The sequence below is a fragment of the Falco peregrinus genome, chromosome 1 (genome assembly GCF_023634155.1).
Source record: "Falco peregrinus isolate bFalPer1 chromosome 1, bFalPer1.pri, whole genome shotgun sequence".
Taxonomy (NCBI): domain Eukaryota; kingdom Metazoa; phylum Chordata; class Aves; order Falconiformes; family Falconidae; genus Falco; species Falco peregrinus.
Genome location: NC_073721.1, coordinates 85,058,736 through 85,084,643, shown reverse-complemented (window position 1 = coordinate 85,084,643; position 25,908 = coordinate 85,058,736). Strand labels below are relative to the sequence as shown.

Below are 25,908 nucleotides of genomic sequence, written 5' to 3'. Positions count from 1 at the left end.
TCATAGCTCATCCTCCTAAGCTTAAACCTGGGCATTCCTTGATCTCCTGCCAGAGGGTGACAGCTACATTTCATCCTCCTGTTTCCATCCCAATCACCTCAATGCAGTCTTTCAGCTGCGAGAGTGAGAAGAGGGCAAGGATACATATACCTTCTCACAAGCCCACTCATGGGCTTTTGGCTGTGAAGCCATGACAGAGTCATTCACAGAAGGGCTAAGCTATAAATATATAGTGAACTAAGTGGCAGGATGTTGTAATGAGGATAAGTGCTGGAAAAAAATGGGGATTTCCAAAGACATGGGCTAAGATGCCTGAGCTGGCATTAATGACCCTGGATATGACACAGCTGGGGAAAGCTCCCAGTGGGGACATCACTAGATCAGTCTCCCAGAAAGACTGATCCTGGACTGAGAACATTTAAAAATAGGCTAATGTGAAATTAAAAAAAAAAAAAAAAAAAGATTAGCCAGTTGGCATGATCTTGGCTTGGTAAGGAGAGCATGGATAGGAAGTACCACCACACCCTTTCCTTCCTGGACTTTTAGGAGCCCGGTGTAGTGGCTCAAGGTTAAACCCTGCAGTAGGGCTACCATGTTTTTTGTCCAAAGATACCAGCCAGAAATGTGGGTGGGCAGGCATGACACTGGGCTGCACAGCTTATGTGAAGTGGGCCGGTCACTCACACAAATCCCCCTTTTTCTGGTCTGGGACAGCCTGCTGCGCAAAGCAGCAGCAGCAGGCAAGGGAGATCCACAGCCCCTTGCCATGGGTCCCTACCAGGGTCCTGCTGGCGTGGCAGCACTCTTGCTAATGAAGGGGCCACCACTGTTACTGGAGGCAGGAGAGGATAGCCCATCACAGTGTCTGTGCCTGAGGATGCGTATGCTCTGTTACAGATGCTCAAGGTGGTTTTACTTGTAGCTGCTAAGCCTTAGAGAGGAACTAGCTCACTGTAGTGGTTGAAATGTCCACCTCCTGCTTTGCCATACTGCTCCTGTACATCATGGACCGTTAATTATGAATTGTTGAGGGCAGGCAGAGCTGCCCAGGCTGCTGTCAGGCTCCTCTCGATTCTCTCTGCCCCACACACAGGCTGGAGTGTTTCCATAGGTGTCTCACACCAGCCTTTTCTGTGGCACTAAGCACCGTTCATAGCCTCTTTGCCAAAAGCAGTGAAAGTCTTCGCTGAAGGCTGTGGGGGTGACTGTGGGGTATCAGTCAGGAACACCTCTGCTGACACACCACCTTTGCCTGGGGATGCAAGAGCAGAAAACAGACCCCACGGAGTGTGATGCGTGGCTGCTCTCTATCCCTGGTTTTCTACTGTGTGTTATTCAGTAGGGGAGCTTGGATGGGCTGGTGACAAGGCACCATCTTTCAAGGCCTGGGTTTTGGTCCCTTCTGTCCTCAGAGACCTCTCCTGTGGCCAGGACCAAGGAACATAGTGCTCTGCAAGGTTCAGTCCCACTGTGGGCAGTGGGAGGGTGAAGAAGGGTCTTGCTGGGGTGCGTGCACATGGGTGTGCCAGGCTCATCTTTCCACCCAGTTCCTGGCAGGGGACTGGGAGGAGCTGGCAGAACTCATCCCAACCTCCCTTTCCCCAACTATGCTGACACCCATAGACTGTCAACCCCCCCTACCATAACAGCCACGTCCTGCCTTAAATACAGCCTGGCCAGCTGCCTGTGCCACCCCCGAGCAGAACCCCCAACACCTCCAAAGCTGAAGCCAGCAGCTCTCCTACACCCAGGGCAGCCCTCTGGGGCAGCCCTGCCCAGGCTGCTGTCAATCTCACTTGCCTGTGTTTGGGGACTGCTGCCCAGCTGCTGTGGCTACCTTTAATTGGTTGAACCAATTAACCAGTCAAAAGATTTACACCTGTCTCCTCTTTCTCTCTTCCTCCTCAAACCTGTCCTCCTCTCCCCTCCCTGTCCTCCTCTCCTTGCCCTCCCACCTCAACAGGCAAGGAGAGCAGTTTGGCAGAGGCTGACTTGCAGCCAAGCTCCGACCCTTCGGGAATGGACAGCAGCTACCTCAGCGTGAAGGAGGGTGGGGTGAAAGTGCCCCAGGACAGGGCCAGCACGGACCTCCCCAGCCCCATGGACAAGGCCGACTCAGAGAGCAACAAGGGCAAAAAGCGGAGGAACCGCACCACCTTCACTAGCTACCAGCTGGAGGAGCTGGAGAAGGTTTTCCAGAAGACCCACTACCCAGATGTCTATGCCAGGGAGCAGCTAGCCATGAGGACAGACCTCACCGAGGCTCGTGTACAGGTAATGGGGGATGACCTGGGGCTGGGCGAGCTGCAAACAAGCCCCTGCTCTCTGGGGAGTGAAACCATGAGCCCTGCAAATTTGTTGTCCCTTGCTGTACCTGAGGTCCCTTGCAGCCCCTGCCCACCTGCTGGCAGCTGAGCCCTGTCCAGAGCCTGTGCTGCAGGGACAGGACAGGGAGGTACATCCATGGTGATGAGCTGGTGGGGCAGCAGGCTGGCAAGCCTCATCACCAACATAAAACTATTATGATCACTACTTTCTTTGGGAGACTCAGCAGGGGACACAGGTTCGTTAGTCTGGGTGGGAGCAAGCTTTCCCACAGTACGGATTCTTTTTGGCAAGATGGGGATGTGGAGGTGACCTGTTCAGTACCAGAGAGCATGAGGTGATACAGGAGAGGTAGCTCTTGTTGCCTGCTTGGCCAAGCAGGCGCTGAGACTGCACGAAGCCTGGTGATCTGGAGCAAACAGGTGCTCCCACCACCTTGAGAAGAGCGGCAGAGCCCAACAGTCTCAATTGCCTCCACCCACCCACGTGCCAGCTCCCATGAGCTTGCTCCCCCAAGATAACCTGGGGGTCCAGCAGAGCCAAACCCCACATGGAAGGAGTGAAAGATTCCCTGAGTGCTGCCCTTCACTCTGAGTCAGGGTTAAACTGGAGGCCTGGCAGAGCTCAGAAATGTGCAAAAAGGAGCACCATCACTTGGAGTGGACATCCAGAGCTCATGACTTTATGGCCATCAAAGGTCCTGCTGAAGCTTAGGCTCTCATTCTCCAGCCTAGCTAATCCTGTGACTTCTGTCTGCAGGTATATATCAGCCTACCACCCCCCAGAACCTGCATTAGCATCAGGAATAGCTGGCACGTGGAGACATCTGTACCTCTTACAGCAGGAAGACTCCTGGGTCCCAGGCATCCCGACTTGCTCTCTAACCTTTACAAGTAGCTGTTGCAAACAGTTGAAGTAGCTGGGCCAGCACCCTTGCAAAAGTCAATTTTAGTCTGTAAATTTGCTTCCATTTTCAACTAGCTGCAGGATTTTTCTTGTTTGCTTGCCTAAATTGGTTTGTAGGGCTGGTGTGCTCTTCTTTCCCACAGCTGTTTCTCTTCAGGCTGGACACGGCTGCCTTTCAGCGGAAAGCAGCGTGGTTCCCATTGGTCCTGTGCCTAGCGTGCTGAGCACTGCGGGATGGGCAGAGGAGGGCAGCGCTACAGCCGTCAGCTCTTTGCGTCTGCCACTGATGAAGCCCTGGATTTCCCAGGGACACATCACAAGTGCTGACGGGGTCTCCTGGGGGGCCATGAGCGGCATCGCCTTACTGATTGTCCAGTGCATGAAATTCCTTTCGCTCAGGAATGAAAATGAGGTGCTGGAGGGTGGTAATCTCCTCCCGCTCGCCTCTGAGCTAGGGTGTGCAGCTAGCGCTTCCCAGCTAGCAAGCAGGGCTGGCGAACAGAGCCAGGGCAGGCAAGGCGGATACAATTCACAAGTGGAACCCACAGTCTCAGGGTTTTTTTTCCCCACTTTACTGCTGGCTAACACTGCAGCTGAGGGCAGGAATGCTTCCGCAGGCAGCCAGGAGGAAATGTGGCAGAGGGAGGGTGCAGCCTGGGAGTTCCACTCTGCCCTGAGATAAGGGTCCCAGCAGCCCACCACCACGGGCAGCTGAGAACAGCCCCTCTCCTCTTGCAGCCGCCAGTGCAGCTCGCGCTTGGGACAGCGATGACAGGGCTCATGTAATGGAGCGGCTGAAGGGCTTGTCTAAGTGGTCTAGCTACTCGAGCACTTACCCCGGGGTGAAAGGGGTAAGCACTTGCATTTCACTCATTCCCCCAGCCCTGCCAGGAAGGACCCTGTCCCTCAGGCTGCAGGCTGGCACCCAGCCACTGCCTTGTGAGGAAGGGCTGCCGTGCCATCGGTAGAAATGCAGACTCCCTGTCACTGGAGAGCGAGAATCAGCAGGCTCATGCTAAGTGCTGTGGGTGCTGGCTGGGTAGGCTCAGGGGCACCCCGAGTGCCCGCATTTCATGTAAGTCCCCAGGGGGCTGGGGCTGCCAGCTAGCAAGCTGCTTAGCCTTGGCGCGATGGCTGTAGCCCCCAGGGGGCATGGGGACACAGCTTGGAGTGGCACAGGACTCTTCTGCTGATGGCACAGGGCTATGCTTCGCACAAGGGAGGCGTTCGGGGCTGGGGCCTTAGTGAATCACCTAGTGCCTGTCTCAAGCTATAACACAACCCAGAGCTGGTTTAAGCTTGCCTTTGGCCTCCCACCCCTCTGGGCAGCTCTGCTCTGTGGGGGCCTCCTCATGCCATCACTGCAGTACCAAGGGCCGTCAGCTCACGGCCAAAGTGTGTGGACAGGCATGGGGCAACAGCTCAGGTGACTGATGCCAAAGCAAAGGCCTACTGCAAGGGCCCAACCAGAGCCAAGGCAGAGGGTGGAAATCACGAATAAGCCATGAGAGCCATACTTCTTTCCTCCTGCAAGCCAAATGGCCACTACGTATTCAGAGACCCTCCACCAAGCTGGCAGGGGCTCTGGCTGCTGTGGGGTGTCTGGACACACACCTGCTGAAGCCCCATGGGCCTTCTCCATAACTCCTCTTCCAGGGGAGGTATGGTCCTCTAAGGGATGGCGAGTCCTGGGATAATTTCACGGAGGCCAGCTTCAGCTGCCTGCAATGCTGAACTAAGCAAAGCAGAGCAGCAGGAAGGTGAGGCACCCAGCATGTTTGAGGTATGATGCTCCCTCCCACAGCTGGAGCCAACTTTTGGCTCGAGGTCATCCCCTCTAGCCAGGCTTGGCTCCCTGGGGAGCGCAACCAGCCACCGCACTGCAGGCAGGAGCAGATGTGGAGTCCAGACAGGCAAGTGGCAGTTCTGTTTTTCTTCCACCCCTTTCCCAAGCTCACGCTTCATTAGTGAAATAGCCGCCAGAGATCCCGGTGCCTGGAGAAGAGCTCATGCCAGCAGCATGCGTGGGGCAGGCTGTGCTGTCTGCGGAGTGGTGGCATCCTGCAGCCTGACGCTCTCCTGCTCCATTTCTCTACCTGTCTTGGTTTCCATCCATCAGTGCTGGTATCCAACAATGCCAAAGCTAATTTCCCCTGTGATGCAATGCAACATTTTGCCTGCCTGCCCACCACAACCTGGCCCCTTGTTGCCAGGTACTATTAAGCTATTGCTCGTCCCTTTTTTCCAAAGTGGGAGCCATGTGTAAGCCCTGCACAGAGGCAGAGCCACACAGCCAGGGGGAGGCTGCTGGGGCTCAGAAACAAACCTGCAAGGGTGCACAGTGGGCACTGCTTTCACGTAGGTCCTACACAGCGTGCATATCCTGTTCCTTTCTCTTCCTCTTCCGTGTCTGGGGCTGCAGACCTCCAGAAAGAGCTCCTGCTCAGTAGCAGCAACTGCCTGAGCTTCTTCCAGCCCATCCAGGGCTGTAGCAGGTATCTGAGGCAGTGGCACTGGAGAGACATGGTAGACACACACATGTATTCACACATGGCTCTTTCCCCTTGTATGCATGCATGCACACCCCCATGACAGCCTGGCCCTGGCTGTTCATCTCTCTTGAGTTGTGAGCATCTCTGCCTCCTGGCCTGCCCTGTGGCAGAGGAGAAAGAGATGGAGCTGGAAGGAGGCTTCACAGCCAGGGAATATAAACCCTCAGCCAGTCCCCCTCTGAGCCAGCCTTATGATTGCTGGGACCATTAATGAAATGTTTTTGGTGGTGACCCTGTGATGCGTCGGAGGCTTGAAAGTGAGAGGGAAGTGTCAAACTCCACCGTAGCAAAATCGCTGCTTTGGAAAAAAAAGAAAAGAAAAAAAGCAAAGCAAGAAGTAATATATCTTGATCCCTTTCCCCCTATAAAACCCTGGGAGGCTGGTGGAAGGAGCGGAAAGACTGAGCTAAGCCTGCAGGAAATTAAACATGAAATGAAAACAAGCTCGAGTTATTCAATTCTCTCATCCCAGGCTCCAATTTCCCATTCCAGGCCACTGATAAAATGGTGTCCAGTTTCAGTGCTCAAGGATGAATTCTGGCTCTGTTCTTCAGGCTGGAAAGCAAAGGGCTGGTGGCCATCTCTGGGAAGAGGGGAGACAGCCCAGCCTTTCGCAGAGGGATAGAGTCCTGGAGACCAGACAGACAGACAGATGGAGGCTGAGCAGGAGGGCAGCAGGACTGGATGGCAGGGATGGGGAGAATGGATGCTGTGAGGCTGCCAGGAGAGAGCAGGCATGCGAGAGGCTTGAATGTGGCAGCCAGCTCTTGTCTGCATCGGGGCAGCAATGCAGTGAGGGGGACTTGAGCACAGGGCGTGGGGCACCACACTGGCTCTAGCCCTGTGGCTGCCACCAGCCCACCACCACGCATGCAGGGGCCAGCCTCACCCTCCACCACTGCACTGGGGTGGGCAGGAGGGAGGGGAAATCACTTTTTTAACTTGGAGAAAGGACAAATGCAGCAATGCAGTCCCCAGCTATCCAGCCATGACCAGAGGGGCCTGGGTGAGGTCCCAGTTCAGCCCGGCTGCCCGTAGCCTGTGCAGGGCGAGTGGGGCTCCATGGCAGGGGCAGGCCAGCAGCTCCAGCTGGGTGCCAGGGTAGCAGCAGCAAGACAGCCACCAGGAGCCTCCTGCTTTCTTTGTCTCAGGCCGTTCCCAGCCTCTCCACCCCCTGCAGCACATCAGCTGTGTATGCATATGGATTTAGGTACCAGCATATGGCTGAATGTTTATGGAGACATGAAACATTTTCAGTTCTGTAGTTTTTTATAGGGCTGATTTGGTACGTCAGGCCTTATCAAAGCATTGTCTGCAGGAGTCAGATACATGACATTACCCTACACTCCCATTCTAATTGTTAACACTGAGATGCAACCCACAGCGACTGCTTATCCCTGGGTGAAGAACCCCATCCTGACCCCAGGGGATGTGCTGCACCAACCCTTGCAACCTCCGCTGTCACATCTTCATCCCATAGCAGCCTCTCTTGATGAAAGGTGACAAGCAACGAAAGAAAAATGGACTTTTGCTGGGTTTTAGATTTGCTTTTTAAAAGCAGGTGGTTTCTAAGATTGAGGAAATACTTAGGATTAGTTGTTTTTTTTTCCTGACATCTTCGCATTATACATTGTCTTGCCTGCCCTGTTTTCCCTGGAACACAGTGGAGGCCTGGAGAAACCTGCCTGCAGGACACCAAGCAGCCTAAAAGGACTTGGACCAGAGAAGAAAGAAGAATTTTAAAAAGTGGTTCAAACCTTGTCACGAGTGTTTTGGAGCAGTGGATCACTGCCAGCCCTCAGAGTGTCTCCAGTGCCCCCGGCATCAGCACTTTGACTGAAGATGCTCCTCTTTTTCAGCCTAATGCGATGGTTTGCCACAGCCTCCCAGCCCACCGGTCACGTGGGGATTGCAATTCAGGAACTGCCAGTTTAAGCCATTTTGCTCTGTCAGTGCCCATTCAATCCAATGCATAAATGAGGAACAGCAGAGCACAAGCCTGTGCCGGAGACCCTGCTCTGCCTCGTCTGGCCCTGAGGAAACCTCCCTGTGGCTCCGGCAGGGCAGCTGCTGTACCACCCCAGGAAAGCCGAGCGCACAAATCCCACGCTGATGGCTTTGGAGGTGACGCTGCAGAGCTGGGCACTGCCGTGGGAGCCTGTGCTGGGCCGCCCTGCTCCCGGGCGGGATGCTCAGGCAGGCTCCCCTGCACTGCAGTGCAGGTGTGTGGGCAGGCGAGCTGGTGCCTTCACCAAGCCGGGGAACGGCCGCATATGCCTGGCATATGTTCGCCCCAGCCTCACGCACAGCCAGCGCTCTGCTCCCTACCTGCTCTCCACCCCTCTGTGCACAGCAGGGCCTCCTCCGCCCAAGGAGGAACCGGGTCACCACCACTAACTTTGAATCTGCAGATCAAAGCAGCATGATCTGGGCCAGCCCTGGGACTGGCCTGCAGCTGGGCTGGAGCAGCTGTGCCAGGAAGAGGTAGAAGAAAAGCAGACAGATGCCTGGGGCATCAAACCTGCTCCAGTAGGATGGTCTTTGGGTACAGCATGTGCTCAGCTGGGGTAAAGTTAGGACCTTTCTGCTGGTGCTTTTTGCACTGGCTGAAAATCCTCACAGGGTGTTTGGTTTGGGATGGGGCGTTAATATCAGGTTGCTACTTTGGGTATGGCTAGCATGGCTGGCTTGTGGGTGACCCAGGCCAGTGGCATTGCCATGGCTGTGGAGCAGGGAACTAAACCCTACACCATCCACAGCCCACATGGGGAGGACATGCCCGGGTGCTGCACTGTCCACACCCTGCACCAAGCAGCCCACAGCCCGTGGCCAGACCCAGCTACCCACTCGTACCACAGGGCTGGCCACGGCGGGGAGCTGTGAGAGACCAGCACAAGGCTGCCTGCATGGCAGGGAGGGGGAAAATGAGGCAGGAGACCCTAAAACGACTCTTCCAGCACAAGCAAGATCAGCTCAGACCAGAAATCACAGACCCTCGGTCCTGTCTCTCCCTGTAGCAGCTTCTAGCTGTACTGATGTAGGCTGTAAAGGCTGTAAAAACCGCTCTCATGCCCCCTGAAAGGCAGCCTGCCACCCCACCCTGTGCCAAGTGCCCAGCTTGCCACGCTGTCCTCTGGAGACATGAGCTTCCCACACAGCGTCTGGTTTCCTGAGCTGCCTGCCAAGCAGCGGAGCTGCCCCACGGCCAGGCGCAGGTAGAGCCAAGCTTTTCGTTAGTGATTCCCCCCTCCCGCCGTGAGTCACCATGTAAAACTCGAAGCAGAACTCAGCAGCTCTAGGACTGCTCCTTTCATGCACTGGCGTGACCTGCACAACCCAGCCCCTGGTGATCGCCTGCATCTCTCAATGCCTTCAAAGCGGCTCTTGATTGATGTGTTTCCCTGACTCACAAGCTTCAAGAGGCTTTGAAGACACTGGGCCAGGCTCTGATCTCTCTTAGGCTGATGCAAATCAGGAGCAATGGTGCTGACAACAGTGCAATAATCCACACTGATGTCAAGCCAGTAAAAATAAGAGCAGAATCAGAGTTTTGGTCTTTCCTCTGCCTTGAAGGGATCCGAGCAGCACTGTGAAGCAGAGAGCTGCAAAGCCTGCGAAGAAAACTCAGTGTAAAGCAAAGGACATGCAATGCTGTAGAAAGGCACATGTCCTTTCCTGCAGCTAAGGAGGGAAAGGGTGTCGTGCTTTTTATTTTTTTTTTCACAGTTAAGAAAAATAAGACAGAGCTCAGTGAGAAAAGCAAGCTCTGAGCCAATGGCATTGTCATAGCCAGGATCAGGCCAGGGGAAAGCCCCAGCACTGCTGGTTTCAGCCTGGCAGCAGCACACACGAATGTATTCACACTTCTCGTCTGAGACTGGCTGACTGAGACTGGCACGAGAGCTGCCGGCAGCGCCTGGGTAATGCTGATGTAGGGGTGTGAGGAGGGTGAGCTATCCCAGGGCAAACCAGGCTGTGGGAACCAAGAGCTGTGAATGTCCCCAGACAGGCAGGACACCGAAAGATGGGCAGCGCCTTTTGCTCCCGGTTTGGGAGTGCAGGCTCGCCCCAGACCCTCCCAGGGATGCTGGGCAGGACCGCTGCTTCCCCTCAGGGCTTTGTGGGGGGCAGCACCCTGCCCTGTGCCGTTCACAACCATCCACCTGGTGAAGCCCTGTCTGCCAGTGGGCTCCTCGGGGCTGCCAGGCTCCCAGCCACCGCTGGCAGCTCCCCTTGTTCACAGCCCCCTCTTGCCCTCTCCCCAGGTGTGGTTTCAGAACCGGCGAGCGAAATGGCGCAAGCGAGAGAGGTTTGGTCAGATGCAGCAGGTCCGGACCCACTTCTCCACCGCATACGAGCTGCCCCTGCTCACCCGTGCTGAGAATTATGCCCAGGTGAGTGCATCCCCCTGCCCTGGCCCATCTGTCCCAATGCCTGCTGGACACACCACCTCTGCTCCCTGTCTCCCAAAGTGATGCTTCGCTTCTTGGGTTCATCCGCCTGCCCTCATGCAGGTCTTCAAGAGAGCCAGGGCTAGGGCTATACTGCCAAGGACTGAAGGGCCAGGAGCTATTTAGCAGAGTGTCCTGCCCTGCTCCCTCATGCCCTGGCCCCGAGCAGCCATCTCCAAAGCAGGCATCAAGCCCAGCCCTGCGTGACATAGTGCAACCACCCTCTGGGCACAGGTTGCCCTGCTCAGCACACCCTATTACGCTGTCCATCTCCCATCACATGTGCTGCTGCCCACTAACTTTCTGCTGGTTTGGAAAAGGTCCAAAAGGTTATTTCATGCCTAAAGAGCAGCAGTTCCCAGGAAAGCTTCTTGTTGCCTTGCCTAGGTTTCCATGCCCCTTCTTAAGGCAGTTGGACAAAAGCATTTATCCCCTGGGAAATTCCCACAGCTGTCTCCCAGCGATGGACTGTAGTACCCGCAGCGCACTTGGTGACGTCTGGGGATGCTTCCCGAGGGACTTGCGGGTTTGTGCTCCAAAGGGAGCCTTGTTGGGTATCTGGGGCTGCTCCCAGGGCCTGTTGAAACTGTTCCTGCCCTGACCCAGGAGGCAGGTGACACAGCTGCCTCCCCGCCTTTGCATCCTGTCCTGGGAAACCTGTCACCACAGTAGACTCCTAAGCACTGGGCTAGCCCCCATTTCACAACACTGCCTTCAGATGATGCCAGGGCAGAGCAGACAGGCATTTGTTAGCTAAAGGGCTAGGCTGTGCCCCCGCAAAGCACTCCCTCCATCCTGCCAACTCCTTCCCACCACCCAGAATTTGCCTGAGGGCACAGTTCTGCAGGCATGATGCTCTGAACCCAACTTGTCCTCACAGATCTGCTGAGAGTCCTCCCCCTGCAACACCCCGGCTGTCAGCCACCTCCTCAGCCAATGCCACACCAAAGCTGCCTCACAGCCAGGCCAAGAGCATTTAACCTCTCTCCTGCTTGGCGTCTCCCCTGAACTGAACAAGAAGCCCTTATGAAACAGCTGAGAGGTGCCAAAGTAGCTTTTTCAAGCAGAGGACACTCCCAGCAGCCTTTTCAGCACTTCATTCTCTTGCCTTTGTAATTTATACTGCTCCCTCCCTCCATACTGCCCTCCTCTCACAGCCCTAGAGATCAAAAAAATGAAAAGCAATTTGCAGGAGGTAAGAGATCAGAGAGGGCCCAAGGGCGAGCAGTGCAGCGGGCGGTGGGATGAAGGGCCCTTTGCTCTCTAGCTCCAGCCAGCTGCTCGCCTCCTCCCTGCTTTCATCCTTCATGCCCCTGTCCCCCTGCCGCCGCAGCACACCTACTCCCACTGGCAAATACTGAGCTCCTCTCCTTTCTTCTGCAATATCATTTTATGAGTGACACTGCAGGAGCCAGGGCTGTGCTCTGCATTAGGGCAGGCGACCTTCCTCAACAGGCAAGGAGCATTGCTGGGGAGAGGGGCAGGGAAACTGCCTGTGCTGGGGGCTGCAGGCAGCTCAGCTCTGACGGGCACATCTGTGCGGTAGAAAAAAGCCCTTGCCTAGGCAAAGCTGCCCCAAGCTGGGGCAGGAGGGTAGATCAGCATTCTTGCAGCGTCCCTTTCTGCCTGTTCCTTCTGTATTGGGTAGGCCCACAGAAACACCATGGATGGCTCCAGGGTTTCTGGGTTTCTGTGCTGGGAGCATCCTTGCTCCAAAGAGTGCTCAGTGCGAAAAGATAAAAGAGAAATGGCGGGGAACAGATGAACAGAGAGACTATGGCAGAGGAGGGGCACAGTACTGCTCCCTGTGAGCTAGTCTTCCACACTCCCTGCCCTGTCTGGGCTGGCATACAGATTTTGGAGCAGATTTGCTCCGGGGGGGCTGCGGATGCTGCAGCTGGAGGGGGCCAGCATACCGCATCCCATTGTACCGGCTGTCCCTTGTGTGCAGGGCTGCCCTGCGGGGTGGCAGCAGGGCCAGGGCCAGACATGCTCTATCCCACCAGGCCAGCCGCTGGCCACGTTCTGCGCAGGGCAGCCCTAACGCTTCTTTTCCCATCCCCAGATCCAGAACCCCTCCTGGATTGGCAACAATGGAGCTGCCTCCCCTGTGCCCGCCTGCGTTGTCCCCTGTGAGACGGTGCCCTCCTGCATGTCCCCCCATGCTCATCCCCACGCAGCTGGCGGCGTCTCCGAGTTCCTCGGTGTCTCTGGCCCTGGCAGCCACGTGGGACAGACTCACATGGGCAGCCTCTTTGGCACGGCTGGGATGAGCCCCGGCCTCAACGGCTATGAGCTGAACAGCGAGCCGGACCGCAAGACCTCCAGCATCGCTGCCCTGAGGATGAAAGCGAAGGAGCACAGCGCCGCTATCTCCTGGGCGACATGACAGGGTTGCAGCCCAGCACCCATGAGACATGGAGAGAGCACATGGGGACAGCCAAATAAATCCATCCGCTTGGACTCCAGACAGCAGTTGCCTCCTCGGGGATGTGAATACAGCACTTTTAGCTACCCTAGGCATATAAAGTACATATGTTAACGTAAGTGGAGTGTTTCCAGCATGAACACAGCAGCTCCCGGCTTCCCAGGATCAGGCTTCCAGGGGAGAGGGAGGCTGTAGAGCAGCACCTCTTCCAGTGAGATCTGGGTTGGGATGTGTCCTCTCTCACCAACACCTCCCCAATAACCTGGGCATTTTTTCTCCCCGCTCCTTCTTCTGACACCAGATCTGCCTTTCCAAAGAGCAAGAGCCCACTGGCATTTCAGCAGCTTCTCCGCCCCCGCCCCCCATCTTGCCCTCCTAATTTGTCAACAGTGTTGCTCAGATCTCTTCTGCCCTGGGCCCTGGATGGGGGCTCTGGCACCAGCAAAGAGACACCTCTCAGGGTGCTCCTGTCTGTTTAGCAGGAGCCACGACTTCCCACAGCTGAGTGGGGAACAGGGATAGGAAGATACCCGAAAGTAGAAAGAAGGCAACGGTAGCCCACCTCCTTCTAACCTGTTTCCTCTCCATCTTGCAGTCTGAGATGAAGCACAGAGCCGTAGAGGCCTGTGAAGGGGATGTTTCTCTTCCCAGCACGGCACGGTGCTACCACGCTGAGAGTCTTTGCCAGCCGTCTGGCGACCCAGCTGGAGATGCACCCCAGCAGACGATAGCTTCCCAGCATGGATGGCTGCCCCAGGGAGTGCCCGGGGTTTGCTTTGCCATGGTTGTGGTCAATGTTGAGGCTCTTGTGCATGGTGAGGCAGCAAAATGTTTCCTCTGGCATTCACTGAGTTGGGAATTACCATCCTCAATTTAGAGACAGCAGCTATGGGAGGGGAGTACAGTCGCTGTGTAAATCCACAGGTGCCCAAAGAGACTGCTTTGAGAAACAGCTCAATTGCTATCACACAGCCACAGTTGCATGAGGCCATGGAATTCCTCATACACCTTGTGCTGGGGTCAGAAGCATGCAACGACAGCCCCTCCCTGCAGCCCTCCACCCCAGGGCCCTGCTGCACACAGCTGCTGTGGGTGTCTCCACGTCAGGGACAGCACAGGGAGCAGGCTGGGAAGGGACTCAAGGCTGAGCAAGGCAGTGCTGCCCCATCTCCAGCCACCTCGGATCCTCTTCACCTTGCAGAGGAAGCAGGAGACACCAGAACTTGCCTGTTTTTTTCTGAGCCAATATGCATCCCCACTTTTCCCTCCCAGCCCTCTTACCTGCACAGTGCTAACTGTTAAGTAAGATCTCCTTTGCAAGGCTAAATCTTCTACAAGCTTTTCAATGATCTCGTAGTGCTAGGAATAATTTTGGAACATCCTTTTACCCCACTGAATTATCACCAAGGAGAAGCTGAAGGTCAGCACAGCACTATGACCCACACAGCATGGCTATGCAGACTGAGCTTGAGCTGGGGCAGCCGTCTCTGAGATTCTCAAGGGAGCTACAGGATTTTGCTCCCATAAAAAGTTGTGTGTCACCCTGCCCTCCCTCCTCATGTTCAGTGTTAGGGACTCTAGTAGTTCTACATCCAGGAATATTTAGTGGTCTTGGAAAAGGCTCCAAATAAGCTACAGCCAAATATCAGGTTTCAGGTTAACAAGATATGCAAGTATTTCTATAACGCCTGCACTGCCAGACACTACCTGAATGATACAGCGTTGCTAGATCAAATGTAATATTTATTTATTGGAATAAGAACAGACCAGTAGCAGTCTCTTTTCTCTTCCCAGAAATGCTAAGAGATGCCTGCCTCGGTACTCACAGGGAACCAGCACGCGTATACCACACCACGTGTACAACCAGGGCCTCTCCCATCACAAGGAGCCAGGACTTATGTCCCAGCCTAAACTTTCAGCCGAGCCATCGGGCTTGATGGCTTAGGTGCTAAAAGTGATGCTGATCACTGAACCAGCCAGGATCCTGCTGCCCAGCTGGAGGTGTACATCACCCCCACCAGATGCCCCAGAAGCCACCGAGGGTCCCAGCCCACCCAGGGATTAGTGGCAGGAGGCAGCTTCTCCAGCAGATTTTGTGCAGGCAGCCAAGTGCGCTGTGGAGAGCATTTCCCCAGGTATACTGGGGAGCATGATGCATCCCACAGTCAGCAGGGAAGCCCGCGAAGGGCCGCTGCCCCAACGGCCGAGGAACATTACTGACAAGGCAAATTTGCAGCCCGCAGAGCTGAGGAGCTGATGGTGGGGTAGGCACATGGGGACGTGGTCCCACGTGGCCTTCAGCTACCAGAGGCAGCTCCAACAGAGGGCCACAGCCATTCAAGAGCTTAGCCGCATTCCCTAGTGAAGTTAAAGGGTAGTTTTTGCTCCCGGACTTCCATGGGGCCAGGATTTCAACCAAGCTGTTTAACAGCTCAGAGGATTAAGTGCTGTATCCCCAGTCTTGTTAGAGAGAGAGGAGAGTCTCCTGGTAGCAGACTTGGCATTTACAGAGGCTCGCTCCCTCCTTCCTCTCACCTTAATATCCATGTGCAAAGCACATATCAGACGCACTCAATCTATTTTAAATGCCACTGTGTGTGCCTGGCCCGGAGCCTGCCTGAAAGCACGATGAGGTGAGGGGGGATGCTGCTCCTCGGAGCCCTCCTGCCTCCTGCCGCCGGTGGCCCCGCTGCTGGCCGGGCTCTGCCTCACCCCTCGGGTGCTGCCGCCGCAGCCACACAGTCCCTCGCACCCACACCTGTGGGTCGTGCTGGAAGGCACTCCCCTCAGAAATCTCCAAAAGCAGCTATTCAGGCAGTTTTTAAGCATCTGTATTTACACATATTTTTTAAATTAATTTAAAAGCTTTTTTAAACTAGCTGTTAAATTAACAAGAAAAACTGTATAAATATATATATACATATATATATATATCTATCTTAATCTAGCCAACCTGTGGCTACTGCATTTCTTAAGGGTCACAGGGTCATTGCTGTTCTTGCAATCTCAAGTTACCAGGATGATGCCTTTTTTAATTATGATTATGATTATTATTTTAATACCTTTCAACTCTATTTATGACTTTCTTCTCTATTTATTTCTTATTTAGTATTTTACTCCTGCCCATACATTGAGTTGCGATTCCCTGGCTTGGATTTGCCTTTGAAGCTGCAAGCTTCATCCCCAGCCACTGCCAAAATATGTCACCAGCCCCAGCCACCCTGGCACCTGCCATGCCTGTAGTGGCACCCTCTGTGGGTGCAGCACCTGCAGCACCCAGCTAGCTGGGCTCACCCAGCTGCCCTGCCTGGCCTTGTGGAGGTAGCAGAACATTTCTCGCAAGCAGTCCTGGCTCTGGCTGTGCAGCAGGTACCCTAGAAGGGGGCTGCCTTACACTGCCCGTGGTTAGAAACACCAGAGACATCCCAGAGCTTTGAGACTAAGGGATATAAATAGAGCAGCGTGGGTTCCCGGCATCAGCTTAAAAGCAGTTGGGTACCACTCGCCTCCAAGTATTTGGACACACCTCTTGCTTACGAGCAGTAGCTAGTGCTTTGGTAGCAACTGCAAACCAGTGGTGAACCAGGCCTGGGCTTGCTGAGCCCTGCAGGGTCCAAATTCTAAGGGCCGCTGTGCCTCAACAGGCTCATGGTGGGGAGCAAGACAGGGGCCAGATGAGCCCCCCAGCACCTTGCCCACAGCCAACACTGCCACCCACCCACTCTTAGCAGGCTCCCGACGGCAGCCAGGCTCCGGCTGCCGCCTCCTGAGTATGCTACTCAGTTCAGGTCTCGCTGGCCCAGCACCCACCTGGGTAGAACCCACAGGGAAGAGGACCAAGACAGCAAAGTGAAGGAGAGCCAGCCTCCCTCCTCCCTAGAGCCCACAGCAGCATATGCGTGAGCACACATCCCTGCCAGAGCACGCATCCCTGCTGGAGCAGGCCTGGCCTGAGCCATGAGCATTGGCTGGGCGTTAGGGGAAGGCCACACGTAGTGACAGCATGACACACACGAGGTTACAGAGCTGCAGCACACATGGCTTTACTTGCTCTGTCACCGTGGGATTGCAGCACCAACCTGGGCCAGGCATACCCAGTGTGCCAGCCGAGCAGAGCTGCCGACTGGGCTTCTCCAGTGGTGGAAGTGTTTTGGGGCAGGGAGACACGTTCCCCTGACTCCCAAAGGACACCCAGACCGGGCAGCACGTTGTAAAACACTCTTCAAATGAACAAAGGCAAAAAGGTAGTTTCCTGGAAACGGATTGAAAAATAATTGAGCAGTGGCAGAGCCCTGTGTTTTACTCCGCTGCTTTGACTGATGCAGCAAAAAGCAAACAGACCAAAGGAGAAATTAAACCCAAATGGGAAGGGGGCGCAGAATTGGATGGAAAGTCATTCAGCCCTTTGCAGCTTCCCAAGGGAGCTGGGAGGAGGCAATGGAGTGGCCTTGCACCCCCTTAACTCTTTGCTGGTAACATGGTTCCCCACTCCCCCCACATAGCTAGGTAGGTAGATAGATCTAGGACTTTTATACTACTGATTTTGAAGGACAGTTTTCAATGTATAATAATATAACAGTTTAGGTGTGCAGTGTTTGAAAGAGAGACGGGGAGAAAGAAAGAAAACAAACCTCAATCAATATTATTGTTTTTTTGTTGTAAAATATTGTAACCTTGTATAAACGCAACCTCTTTTTTTTTTTTTTTTTTTCCTTTAGCTTAACAGCCTGGGGTAGAACATACTAAAAAAATAAAAAAGTTTTAAAAAAGTTCAGGAGAAAAAAAGAATAAAAAAAAAATCATTAAAAATGTTGCCATGTGAGGTTTGTGCCATGCAATGTTATTGCCTATGCAACCATGTATTACCAGTTCATTACAGTGGACTATTAAAAAAGAACAAACAGTCTTGCAGCTTGGTTCTTTTTAACTTTTTCTGAAGTAAGTTATTGCACTTGCAGGTTTGGGTTTTTGGTTTTTTTTTTTTTTTTTTGGGAGGTGGGGGGGCTGGAATTTCTGGGTGCTGATTTTTATTTTTCCAGTTTTTGAAAGCAGTGGCATCACTGCAAAGGGCTCTGCTTCCCAGCTGCCCTGGCCAAGGGGGCACAAACACTGTTGTTGTTGTTTTCGTTTGCAATAAACTCCTTCTCTTCTCTCCTCTCAACTGCAATCTGGCTGGTTTGTTCCTGACTCATGACAGATGAAATGTGATCAGAGGGGCCTCCAAAATCTCACGTTAATTGAAGTTGGCAAAAAATACTAACAGTGCCCTTTTGAACTGCTGACGCAGTGCAGAATGGATTAGCCGGGGGTAGATTAACAACAGGTGGCAGCTCACGGGCCGCTGCTTCTCCCTGTACAAAGAGATGGTTAACAGCCAGCAGCCAGGCACAGGAACACCCTGCCCGCCAGCTCCCAGCTAACCAGGGCCTCGCCGCTTCTGGGACCACTTGGCATCACCGATAGCCGGCACAGAGGGCATGGCGGCTGCAGGAGAGAGAGGATGGTCTCCCCGGCTCACTGCTCAGGAGCTGCTGCTTCTGGCAAAGCCTAGGCCTTGCAGGGCTCCTAGCCCTTCCCAAGCAGTCCGTAACGAGGCAGGAGGGAATCCATAATGGCTGACACAAGGAGAAGTGACTTGGCACAAGACGCTGTGGAGCTGGGGAGCCTCAGCCCACCGGCTCTCCGTGCTACGGCACCACTGCTTTTACACAGCACAGTCCAAAGCCCCAGCCCACCTGGGGCTGGCAGTGGGGGCACCCTGCCCCCGGAAAAGTGCTCCTTTCTCCCACATTCCTACAGGTCCAGTCAATGCTCCCTCCCCTCCCGGCTCTGCTTTGGCAGAGGACTCGGAAGTCACCTCACCTGCCCTGCCCTCCGCTGTGGCTCTGCCAGGTTGCCCAGAGGCGCCTGCCAGCAGCCGGCCACTGCTCACCGGGCTGCGGGGCAGGCTGAGCCACCTGGGCTTCACCCCTCCCTGTACCGAGGGGAGGGCTGGTCTCAGCCCCACGCGTTCCCGGGGCAGGTCTCTTGCCCCATCTCAGCGTGGGGAAAACTGGGTTCCAGGATGGCCCTTTCTGCTGCTTTTGCTCAGTGAATAAACTCGGCTGTGAAGCCGTCTCCTCCAGAGTCAGCAGATCCACTGGCACCAGAAAAAGGCCAAGCCCCTGCACCTAGACACTGGGTGAACTGGAAAGTGCCCTTCACGTTCAGGCAGCGCCGAGAAGGTGCCCAGCAGCTGTCAACAACCCACCAAGACCCACAGAGCCCCTCTGGCCTTTCCATCAGTTGGCTAGGAGCATCAGCTCAGCTCAGATGGAGCGTGGCTGTTTTCCATCTTGTAGAGAAACGGATAATGCAGGTGCTGTTGCAAGCTTATCCATTCCTCTCACTTGTAGGAGAAAAATTCCCTCCCTCCCCAAGCACTCAAAGCCAGATTCTCCAGATGTTGGCAGAGTTCAGACTGTTGAGAGCCTAAAGCCAGTTTCAGTAACATCCTGGCTGTATGGGTTTACATCAGAAATTGCTCCTGGCCTGAATGTTGCCAAAGAGCTAAAAAGTCTCTCTGTAAACTCTAGATAGTGGCAGGACCCAGATTAGAAATGTGCATTCTTTTCTTGAAGCTGTACTTTCCTACTGGCATTACAGGAGTTGTTTAAAACACATGGAAAAAGTTTTCTCTGGGAGATGTGGCTACAGCACCTAGGTTAACGCGTTCCTTCTCTGCTGGAGAATAAGACTTTGAGGCAGGGCAAAGTTCAGCCAGTTTTAATGAAAAACAATTTTTTCTTCCTGTAAACTAAACAGATTTGCCTTTTTTCTTCCTCTTTTTAAAAGCAGGTTATTAACCTTTAAGCAGATGGATGTACAATAATCTTCTCATTGGCAAGGAAGGCAACAGCCATGCAAGGTGCATCTACTTACAGCCAGCTGCAGCCCACATGTAAAGGTGTTGCATTTAATCTGAGACAAACAAGTGTTTATTATTTGTGAAAGGATCTTCCACTTTCTCTTGCTTTTCAGTTCGTAACTTACTCACGGGACAAAAAGACAGATGCTCCGAGTTAGCAATCTGCTCCCTTTGCTGTAGCCTTGCTGAATTCCTGGATCTCATTTTACGGTCCTTTCTGCTTCAAACCTCTTCCCCTGCCTGTTTGTACGAAGTATGGCAGAGGCAGTTATTGTTCCCATCAGTCCTCAGCTGAAGGCACCTAGCACTAACTGTGCCTAGCACCCAGCTGAGACCTGCCCTCCCTTTGAAAGAAAGGTTTCAGCAAAGAAGGACCTTTAAAATCTTTCCAAGTTTTCAAACAGCCAAACCGGTAGGTGAGAAACAGTGTTTTTCTTGAGTGTACAGCTATACGGGCATGCAGAAGGGAACACGGAGCCTTTGCCCTGAAAACTTTAGCTATTTTTCCAAGGGACTATAATCTCATCTACGGGACAAATATGAGATGTTCACATTGGGCAGGTGAATATCCCTGAGTGGCACTTTTCAGTCAGTCCCAGGCTTCGGCTTCTAGTTTTACAGGTTCCCATTGCTGCACAAAATGGGGGTGGAGGGTAGAAGAAATAAGCTTCATCCTTAAAGCACAGGGTGCAACAGGAACCACATCTCATCATCACACATTGTAAACCTCATGCAGGCCTGTATATCCCAAGTTCTTCACACCTTTGTTGGTCAAACGGTGCAGCTTTCACCTTTTCCCAGTTCCCTGCCAACTAAAACTTAGGTTAAAAATCCAACAGATGTGACTTAATAATTAAGCTGCCTTTTTTTTTTTTCCTTACGACTCTGTAGAAATAGTCACAATATGGATTATTTCTCTTTATAGACACCTGGTTCTCCCCTTACCCATCTGTCTTCCCCTCTGCATACAGTCTGGTACCGAGCACTGGTTCAAGTTCATAGACTTAATGAAATCATGATCAAGTTGCATTGATCTCAGCCCACAGTCACTGCAGAGTTGTCATGCTTGTCTGGAGCAGAAGCACTTCCTACTTACGCAAGTAAACAGGCATTTAGAATCAGTAAAGGAAATTTGAAGGAGAATTACTGGATCCTTTTCCAGACAAATGAAGACAGCAAACAGGCAACCTTGCAGGGAGAACCTTTGAGCTGCACTGTTTTCAGCTGGAAAACTCCCTGCGTGCTGCTAGCTCCATGCCACTCCACTTAATTGCCTCAATTGTCGCTGTTATCCTTTAATGGGAAACATAACTCGTTTTCAAAGCAACCACAAGAAGCTGCAGACAGGGGAATCCTGAAGATCAGCAGAGGTGGGACTGCACTACAGCCTTTCCATCAGGCTGAAATTACACAGGAGTGCACCAGGAATGTCACCAAATGGCTTCAAGCCAGGACAGGCTGAAGAAAGCTGACACTGAAAGTCAAGGCTGACGGGTCCTCTGCCTCGGTACTGAGACACCCAAAACTCCAAACACTAACTCAGACAAAAGTGTGGCTGTTCTTTATTATATATATTTATTATATATAACACAATGCTGGTATTCAATCCTGTTTTTACCCACACAACTCCTAAGGCTTTGGGTGTATGACAGATTCTCTCTGCTTCCTTATCAGCAGTTACAGGTAGGAGGCTGATCTTACCTAAGCACAAGGACCACAAAGTTCAATTTACTGTGCTCAGATACAGTGGTGGCAAACATCATAAAAAGAACTTACACCATCCTACATGCCCCCCAAACAGCATAAGATACAACTGAAGGATCCACGATTCCACACTAGAGCAAAAGCATTCTAGCTGATTTTTCTGCCAAGCAAATGCCATCTCTGTCTACACACCAATGTTAGCAAGAGGTTTGAAGTGACTACCTGCTCACAGGGTAACTTTCATATCCTATGGAAAGCTGCAAAGAATACTGTGTTCAGAGTTTTCTGGCAGTTTTGACAAATTTTTTCCAGTCTAAAAGTTAAAAGATAGTATAGGTGAAATACTTACCTAGGAGGGCTGCTCTTCCCAGCTCTTCAGGATCAGATCCAAGTTAGCAACTGGACCAATTGGATACTCACTTTCTAGCATATATTTAATTCTACACAGCTTTGCAGGATTTTTTTCTTGTTTTAAGTACATGGATGAGACTACCCCTGAGTGCAAGAACTCCCTGTAGTTTACATTTCATCAGTCCTAGTAAAATTTAAACATGCAAGTGTTTAAGAAGAATGGTGAAAAAATTCACACTCCATCTGTCTGGTCTCTGGCTAGGGCATTTAAAATCCGTTTTCTCATCAGCACTGTCAGTTTTGATTTCTCTTTCCTGTATGGTGCTGTAGCCCTGTTAAGACAGCAGTTTCCATGTAAAGGGCTGGACAGAAGATTTATGCATACCAATTAACCATTCTGAGAGCCTTCCCGATCAAAATACGCTCTGCCTGTGAAGTGTAACTAAGGTACCAGACATTCATTATAGAGGGCATTCATGCCAAATCTTGCAGGTATTTTTAACATTAAAATTGTCCACCTAAATACATTTTCATGTGCCTCAGTACCGCATTTTTCCAGAGTGCTCAACACTCATCAATACAGCCTAAAAGCAAAATGAGTCAGAAGTACTGGGCAGCTCTTCAAACCCACCTTGCAATTATTTTGCTATTTGAGTCTCCAAGGCCCTTGAATTGATAATTAACAGGGAGAAATTCGTCGCTGCTGTAAAGCGTATTTGAACTGTACCACCGGAAGCATGATGGATAGCAGGAGGTTCAAGAGCAGGAGCTGGAGATGGCAGGGAAGAGTAATTCAGAATGTTAAGGCTTGAATTGGCACATCCTGTAACGAGATGGTGGAGCTGTGAGGAAGGAAAGAGTCAACACATTGTAGGGAAAGTTGGTGATGGACTCACCCCTTCTGGCAGGGCAAGCACCGTGGCACACCGTGCCCCTTGCTATGCACAAGCAGCAAGGGGTGCCATGCACACATGCTGCCCTCTCGCAGCATGCTCTGCCAGGACTGTGCTGCAGTGCTTCTGGAAGCAGAGAGCTGCCACCACACTGGATTCCACAATCTCAATGATTTGGTCAAAGCTCTTTTCTCAAGAGCACAATTCTTTAACACTTTCTGTCTCTTCAGAGAAAGATCTGTGCCCTGTTTCTCCAGGATAAATGCTACTGTCAAATCTTGGCGGAAAATTACAAGTAACAACTACTCTCCCCAGAAAGGTGCAGAGCAAACCTCTACTTCAAAGACAACCATCCAACCCCAGTTACGGGAAAGACAAAATATCGTCAGGTCTTTCTGAAGTACACTGTGGAAATTCAAGTTTAACACAGATTTGTGTAGCAAAACAGCCTGTCACTGCAATTCTCCCTTCTAAATACATCTGTGTTTCCTTGTGCCACTCCAGAAGTGACATACAACAAACACTCCTTGGATTTACTTTTTAATATACCAATATTAACCTTTTTGTGATAACATATATACAATGAAAAGTTAAAAATTATCTTAAAGACTGACAACAAACCCATGCCAAAATCAGACATGCAGGTACACCCTACCTTCACAGACTTTTGCATCAAGAACATCACAATTACAAACGCAGAGGGAAAGAAGGCCATTTTACAAATTTTTTTTTGCAGTCCATTGCCAATTTCCTCCATGCTATGAAACAGAGACAAACTATCATCTAAATTTGATGGCCCTATAAAGCAATGGTAAAATGCCAAAGGACAAAAAAAAGGTCACTGGGCATTTTGTGGAAGAGGAATCCACTCTGATCCTTTGCGATGCAAGCACAAGGACCTGTTGCCATTTTATTCATCTGAGACTACAGATCAGTTTAGGAAGGCTGCTTAGGCTGTCCCCACTTCAAAATACTCCACCAACTATTTCAAATCCTCCGTGCCTTTTAAGACTGTGCAAAACGTGCACTTTTTACCGGCTTACTAAGAAAGAACCAGGAAATCACAGAAGCTTCATAACTCTGTGTAAGGAAGATGTTATAACTCAGTTAAACTGCTAAGGCCTGCCAAGCTGAGATCAGCCTCAAAAGAATGGCCAAAACCGAAGTGACTACTGCACTGTCACAGCTAACCTTTCAAAGCAAATTTCAAGGGAAATATGCTGGTATCTCCTGACGCTCAAGCACCACGACATAAATCAACAGGAATATTGAGGAAGTTCATTTGAATGAACCTGAGAGGCTGTAAAGAGAAATAGCAAGCAACAAACCTTCCTCTATCTTGTGATACCCACTGTGCAGGCAGCAATTGTTGTCACTGCAACAGCTATACTCCCAGCTCCCCAATACCCCTCCCACAGCAACTTCAGAATGAAACAAAGACTGCAGGAAAAGACATTTACTAGTAATTAAACGTTCCCAGAGAACTGGATGATACAGTTCACAGGCACATCCCAGGGGTGTTATGAAGTGAAGCATCCCCTCAGAGCTATTGTTCCAATATGATTTTCATTCACAGCACATCCACCGCATTGGGCAATAAGATAAGTCTTAGTGGGGGTGAGACAAATAGGAGCAGATGTTTCCTGTTTCTAGCCTGCCTTTCATTTGGTTTCTGTCATTGCTGCATATCCAGCTTAGGAGAGGGGGTGAACCGTGATGCCTAACACTTGTCCTATTGTTTGGGGTTTGGCAAAATCCAAGGAGTAAGGTTGCTTGCAGTGCAACAGAAAAACAGCTCATCAAGTAGGATGTCTCTGTAACTGGAAGCAATGGAGGTTTCAAAAGACAGTGAAATCACACTTATCTGATAATAAACATTTTATCAGTGGAACAGGGAAAAAAGAGAATCTTTTCTCAGCCCAACTTGGATCATCTTGAATATCAAAGGGCAAGAATAACAGTCCAGGCAATTTTATTTCTAATTTTGTTGCATTTAGTTTTCTAATTCAGGTTAATTTCAGTATTGAGAAACAACTCCAATGCTCATATGAAACAGGAAGGCTTTTGGAGAAGCTTTACAAGCTGTATGTTTCAGTGGCAGCCTGTAGCAATGGGTTCCTTAAATTACAAGCAAAGACCCAATAGTTTCCCCAACAATGGTAATCCACAGGAGTTTGTAAGTGTGTGTTAATAGTGTCTTGTACATACACAAACCCCTGCACACTGAAGCTGTAACTGGGAATTTCTGTAAATGTGTTTTACAAATCAGTACTACAACACAGTGCTTGCTGAACAGGATTCAGATGTGAAAAACTGACTTCTTAGCTGTTGCTCCTATGTACAGCTATGATGTAAAACTAACCTGACTGCTGCTTTGATAATGAAGACTGAAAGATACACCTTTTTCTGTAAAATACAACTAGTTTTGACACAGAGTCAGTCTCTTCCACGGATGCAGCAGAAAACCTGAGATTTATGCAGGAAGAAGAGGTGCAGCAATTGGACTTCTGCCCTGCAGGTCTCTGCTTTGAAGGAGACTGTCCTCCCAGCTGCTGTGTGTCTCAATTTGCGTCAAAATAATTTAAGTAACACAAAATGCTGTGCCCTTTAAAACATGTGATAACATACAGATTTTTGTTGCTGATATTGTAAAAAAAACCCCAAACATAAATCAACATTTGTCTCACTATGCAGAAGAAAATGTTTGTTACGCAGTTACTTAAGCCAACAATTAAGCTCAAAAGACAGAGGCCCATCAACCACACAGGCAATAAGCTCCTCCCAAGAGAGCCAGCTATACGTTGCAGACAGTTGCTTTGAAGGGATGGGTGCTTACAAACCACAGAGCTGCTGCAGCACACTTGATAGAAGAGGTCAGTCACGCCAGTCAGACCAGAGAGAGAGAGATTCTGTTCTGTTCTTCCATGTGCATAGCCTCCTTTGGAGAAGAGAGTGCATTTGACGTTTCTGGGAGGACCCATGAATAGATTCAATCCTCTGTCAGCAACAGAGAAGCAGTCGTTCAGCTTTCAATTACATATTTGTGCAATGTAAAGGGAAGACAACATACCAGAATACAACATTAATTCCTGTCTCCCTCAGATACAGTCCACTCTCTAGTGATTTATTTTATTCAGGGCCATATGTTCCTCATATCACCTTTTCAGCTGTCATTTTCATCATTCAGGCTTGTCTCACAGATGCCTTTACAAGCTGCCGATATTGGGAAAGCTCTTCAGTTTCTCAGGAAAGTCATCTTTGTACAGGACAGGGTCAGCACGGTGCTCCACCACTTTTAGAGGCATGGTCCCAAAGACAGAGGCAAACTTATTGATGCATTCAGATCTGGTGAAAGGGAAAGCAATGTAATTAAGACCCCAACATCTGGGCT

General features: G+C 51.4%; 2 protein-coding genes across 2 annotated transcripts in view; one reads left to right on the top strand and one right to left on the bottom strand.

Annotated features, from left to right (window-relative positions):
• ALX4 (ALX homeobox 4) overlaps positions 1-14,358 on the top strand; it is a 41,529-nt gene extending 27,171 nt beyond the window's left edge. Inside the window, exons 2-4 of the mRNA XM_005241888.3 lie at positions 1,964-2,274; positions 10,049-10,177; positions 12,300-14,358. Of these exons, the coding sequence (XP_005241945.2) occupies positions 1,964-2,274; positions 10,049-10,177; positions 12,300-12,623 (764 nt within the window). The 3' untranslated portion in view covers positions 12,624-14,358. The remainder of the gene's footprint in view (positions 1-1,963; positions 2,275-10,048; positions 10,178-12,299) is intronic.
• A 6,767-nt stretch (positions 14,359-21,125) lies between these two features.
• EXT2 (exostosin glycosyltransferase 2) overlaps positions 21,126-25,908 on the bottom strand; it is an 82,130-nt gene continuing 77,347 nt past the window's right edge. Inside the window, exon 14 of the mRNA XM_055803122.1 lies at positions 21,126-25,862. Coding sequence (XP_055659097.1) covers positions 25,724-25,862 — 139 coding nt within the window. The 3' untranslated portion in view covers positions 21,126-25,723. The remainder of the gene's footprint in view (positions 25,863-25,908) is intronic.